The following is a 5,757-nucleotide window of genomic DNA, read 5'->3' on the forward strand; positions in this document are numbered from 1 at the left end:
AACAGCCTTTTGTAATTCAGAAACATCATGTTTTAATGACGCAATTGTTGCTTTAAACTCCTTTTCATTTCTGGTTAAAAACAAGTTAGCTTCGGTTGCTTTAGAAAGATCTACAATCAATTCTTGATTGTGTTTGTGTGTGATTTCAAACTGAATTTCCTTTTCTGCATATTCTAAACACTTTGCACATTCAGTAGAAGCAGAATTAGAGTCAGAGTTAGTATCACATACCTGAGAGGTTTGACCTTCTACATGAGCCATAAAGGTTGTATGAAAAGAAAAAGATCCGTCTTCAGAGAAAAATTGAGAAAGCTTCTCGGAATAGATCTCCTCTTGCATAATGCTTCAGCGTCAGTCAAGAGCTCATCAACCTCCAAATCTAAAGCATCACTTGATAAATCACCAGCATCAAGTGATTCCCCATCCATGCTCCCACTATAACCCGAACTATCTTCATCTTCTGAAGATTCACCAGCAGACACGGGTTCTACTACCTTCTCAACCACTTTAGCATAACATGTTGTTCCACCATTTCCTCCTTCTCCAAGCTGAAGATTCCAGTTGCATATTTCATCAGCTTGAACAACTAATCCTCTGTGGGGATTGGTGTTTGTGGAACCAGATGTATTTCCTCCAACGGGAACTATTGATCTGTCAGAATTGTTGTTCTGTTGCTGTTGTGGCTGTCTTTGATTCCTGAAGGGATTCTGATTGCCTTGCTTAGGTGGCTTCTGACACTCCCGCTTGAAATGACCCTTTTCACCACAATTAAAGCAAGTGACAGCATTCTTATCAAAACCATACTTGGTGTTGTTGTTGCTTTCCAAGTTGGTTCTCCCAGTCCTTTCCATAAACTCCTTTGCTCTTCGAATTGCACTAGCAAGAGCCCATTTGATATCCATCATCTCAAACTCTTCTTTATCCACTTGCTGATAATCTTCATTGGTTAGATTGATATTCCCAATCTGACCTGCAACTAATCCACAATAAGCACTAACCAAGGTATTCAACATCTCCATATGCTCCTTGGCTATTTCAACAGTGACTTTGGAAAAGTTGGAAGTGTCTAATCTGACTGTGTTCGGATTAGAAGTGGCTTGAAAGTTTGAAGAGTTTCCATAAAACCCTTGCTGTTGCGGTTGTTGCTGCTGAGCTCTGCTTGGGTCTAAGAAAGGCGGTGGTGTGAATTGCTGAGCTGTCTGTTGTTGTTGAGAAGAAGAATCTGGTCTTGAATACATCATCGTGTATGCTGAAGGATCAAACTGATTTGTTGTGGAAGGTCCTGTGTTTGAGATGAAAGCTGTTTGAAGCTTAGCATGCTGAGAGGCTGACTTTTCTCCACTAATACCACCTGCAATCCCAAAATACATCTCTAGATTCTGAGGAGTTATTGTTCTTTTTTCCTTTAGCTTTTCTTCTACATCTTTGTTCTCCAATTTCTGAATTAGCTCATAAACGGTGATTGTGTCCAGAACACCATTTTCTTTGAGAATCTCAAGATAACCGCTCCATTTTGCTGGTAAGCTATCAGCAAATCTCTTCACCATTTCTTGTGGAGTGGCAGTGACTCTGAAGGCAAACATTTCACTCAACAGATGATGGAATCTTGTAGATAATTCTGCCAAACCCTCGTTCTCCATACACGTGAAACCTTCAAACTCTTTCTTCAGCAGCTCTTGCTTGATCTTCCTCGATTGAGCGTTTCCTTCACACCGTAACGTGAGCATATCCCACAAGCTTTTAGTAGTTGTACAATAAACGAACTGGTGGTATATGTCTCTGTGAAGAGCTTGCGTGAGAATCATGAATGCTTTCTTTTCTAACTCAAATTTCTTCTTATCATCATCAGACATAGTGCTGTAAGTTTCTAGATTCGATCCTGCAACTTCCAACTCGTTTTCAAATGGAGTGAAGAAACACATCCATAGATCTTGACCTTGCCCCTGAACATAAGTTCTCAGCCTTTCTTTCCACCATCCCCAATCATTGATGTGATTTAGCTTTGGCGGTTTTGTGCTTGTACCAGTTTCACTGTCGTTCTGCATCATTGCTTGAATGCTGCTGCTTTGATTTGTGACCAATGCCCATTGATTTGCAGTTATCATTGCAGCTTGAGGTGGGGCAATAGCCTGCATCCATGCAGTTTTGTTGAACTCTGACGCAGATTGCGTGGCTGATGATTGCGTAGCTGATGATTGTGGAGTCAAAGTTGTTGTAGTCCACGCGGATGGATCTCACTGACCGTTTGTTCCCATTTTATAAAAATTAATATATTAAGTGAAAATTGATTTAAAAATTTGAAAAACAAGTTTTTCTTTTTGAAAATTCAATGTTCACAAACTATGTTAATATGTGGAAATGAACAAACAGCCGAAGGATACTGGATCGAAAGACCTGAAAGACACAACTGTTAGCTTAAACAGATAAGAATCGAAAGATAACACCTGTTCGAAGGATCAACAGTGTTCGAAAGATCACTGTTGAATTTCGAACAATGACTTCGAAAGATTCTCCAAGACGAAGGATCCTTATCTTTCGAAAAGAAACAGTAGCTCGAACGATATATCCTTCGAAAAGATTCCTTGGCTCGAAAGATAACTCACAGACTTCGAAAGATGTTCGAAGGATGGGTATCTGTCGAACCTCCTTGATCGAAAGATGATCTTTCGACTTCGAAGGATATCTTTCGATGAGCTCTGACACACTGACACAGAGTTGACAGGTTGGTGAAAAAGGTGATGGGTTGGTGCACAACTTTCGGCAGAAGGTATGTTCAGACCCAACTTTTCACCAACTCAGATTTGACTTTTGAAATATTGCCCAAAAAGGAAGCTTCTGAAATATTGCCCAAAAAGGAAGCTTCTTATCCAGAAACCGGTACCGGAGTTAGCCGGAATTTTGGCCAGAAATTACCAAACCTTTTTAGAACAAGATTTTAAGTTACCCAAACCTTCCCTTAACACACCCGGTTTGTTTAGAACACGTTTTTTAAGGCTAAAAATGCAAGAAACACACTAAAAACGGGTGCTAAACCAAGTGAGTTTTGTCCAAACACTTCCAAAGTATTGTACAAACCCGGTTTTTTTTTAACAAGGAAAAGAGCCACGGCTCTGATACCACTTGTAGGTCCCTCGGAGGTTGAGGTTAAACCTTATCCTTGTTATGTTTAACACTCTAGCAAGTGCGGAATCCAAGCTAGAGTGCAAACCGATAGTTTAGATGAGAACACAAGTTACAAAGAGAAAGAGTAGACACGCAAGATATCAAAGTTTTCCCTTGTATTTCAGTGGACACGGTTACAGCCCTTGACCAAACTGAAAATGCTCTCTACAAGACTTGGTTCACTCACACACACTGTCTAACTGCTTTCGGATGTCTAGCTGTGAAGTGAAACCATACATGGTATATATATACCCATAACAGATTGCATGTGTCGAAGGATCAGAATGTCTGTCGAAAGATCATCTATCGACCAGAAACTCTCCGAAGGATCCATACATACCTCGAAGGATGATGTATCCTTCGAGGTCCATCTGTATCCATCAAAGGTTATCCTTCGAGGTCATCGAAGGATACAAACCATCCTTCGATGACATCCTTCGAACACAAGCAAACTTACACACTAAGTGTTGACTGTTTGGCCAAGTCAAACCAGGAGGATGGTTGACTTGGTCAAACATACATTCCAACACATATACAAACCAAACACAAAACGTAAACAAGACTAACAAAAGACATCGTTTATAACATTACAAAATACAGACAAAGTACAGACACAAGTGCACCAACAATACTTTCTGTCAAACCCATTTCTATATAATTCGTATTTAAAAGACACTTATTTTAACCCAAGCTTAATTTGGTTATAACTTGTGTTAATCCGAACCAAATTGACTGTTTTCTAAAAGAACCGTTTTGATCTGAACTGTTTTGACCCGTCACTCACTCTAACCCAACTGTCTGCTTTATGAGGTGATGTAAAAGTGGTCCATATTAATGCTACTAATAAAAAAATGGTCCTCACTTTGGAATTCAAAAATATTTTGGTGGTGATGTTTGCTTATGGGCCTATGACTCAAATGAGCCTTTCGTTTTGTTGTGTTTTGGCTGGCTGTTGGTATGGGCCTAAAACTATTTTGCAGTCGATGACTTGATCAGTTGATGTACTGCTTTTGGGTCCCTGAGGCCCATTTATTAAACTAAAATATTAAAAAATTTAAAAATAAGAAAGGAATTGAAATTATTATGATTATCTTTAAATCACTTTCTATAAATAAATTAAACACACGAACTGAATATGTCAAAAACTCAAAACTTTTTCCAACGTCATTTCTAATTACAACGATTAATTTAACTTATTACATTGCGTACAACTATGCATATCTTACTACAATACAAGCATTTAATCAAATTAACGATGTTATTTGCACTTTAATAATTTTGTTTTCAGTAGATTAGGGTTTTCTATTTAGAAAAAGATGGCAGCGCAGTTTGTTGCTCGTCTACCTACTATCCTTATGTAAATTGCCTAAATTATTGGAATGAAATATATTTTGATTTCGCAAGTATCCTTCCTATGTTACAACACTGTGTTGAACCCGTTTTGAACCCATTACATGATGCGCTTAACCTTGCATACCATACAAATTAACGGAAATACCCTCTTCCTAAGATTCACACTCGAAGGCATGTCGCGTCTAAATCCTTCCTATTTTTTATGAGAAAGTTCAGTATATGATATGTTGTAGGGATAGTAGAAAAAAAAATTAAGTGAACTATAACGTAAAACATACAAAACCAAACTGAAATTACTAAAGAAATTGATTAACTGATAGTTTGGTTAAATTGATTAGCAATCGAATTCATTCTGCATTACTCTTACATTGAAACTTTCTTTTTGTTACCGAAGGAGTCGGAGAAACATGTAAAGACATTCCACTTGAAGAAAATTCCTCACTAGTCGAAGAAGCAGCAACAGGAGGCGAGGCGACAGATGCCCACGGAACCACCTGATTCTCGGCATCTTCATCGTCATTCACACTCTCATCAAACGATTCTATACTCTCATCGTCCCTATCTCTGTCGTTGTGGTTTTCCTGGTGACTAGTCTCCCTTCCTAGCTGCACTCGCCTTCGAGACAAGTCTTCATCAAGACAGTCAACACAAACAGTGGCAGCCCGGCCAAGATGAAGGCCCGAAGCGGTCCAAGGAGTCGGCGATTGACATTTATGGCACAGGAGGGTCCGCGAGTGTTTGGCCACTAGGAAGTTGGCAGAATGCACGTTTTGATCGCAGTCGTAACATAGAATCGCGTTATCAGATTGGCAGCACATCCGGGCAATGTGGTGACACAACTCGCACCGCTTCATTTTATGGTTTCTAGTATCAGGGTTTTGGTCTCAACTTGTCCCAGTTCTTATATAACCTTTGGGTGGTGATATGAGTGGTCCGAAGATAATTAGGAATATTTTACTCGATAAACAATATTTTAATACTTTTAATGTTTTTAAATTATAAATTTGCTACAAGATCTATGATTGGCTTCGGAAACCAGGCACGGTGGACACTGGTTTTTAGAACTTTAGTCATCGGCCGTCCAAAATATATTGCTTGGATGACATGGCGGTCTCTTGTCCACGAACCATATGTGACCCATGTGAATTTGATTCGTACGCCTTCAATAATATTCACATGTTTTCTTTTTAAAATAATATAAGTACACTTGTTTTGTAGTTTTTTATGTAAGTTTTTATATTA

General features: G+C 38.9%; 1 protein-coding gene across 1 annotated transcript; it reads right to left on the reverse strand.

Moving 5' to 3' along the window:
• Positions 1-4,751: 4,751 nt before the first annotated feature.
• On the reverse strand, positions 4,752-5,484 carry LOC110898915 (B-box domain protein 31). Its single transcript, XM_022145764.2, has one exon. The coding sequence runs from the start codon at positions 5,367-5,369 to the stop codon at positions 4,863-4,865; it is 507 nt and encodes a 168-aa protein (XP_022001456.1). The 5' UTR covers positions 5,370-5,484; the 3' UTR covers positions 4,752-4,862.
• Positions 5,485-5,757: the final 273 nt, after the last annotated feature.

This window comes from Helianthus annuus, chromosome 13, assembly GCF_002127325.2.
Source record: "Helianthus annuus cultivar XRQ/B chromosome 13, HanXRQr2.0-SUNRISE, whole genome shotgun sequence".
Lineage (NCBI taxonomy): Eukaryota > Viridiplantae > Streptophyta > Magnoliopsida > Asterales > Asteraceae > Helianthus > Helianthus annuus.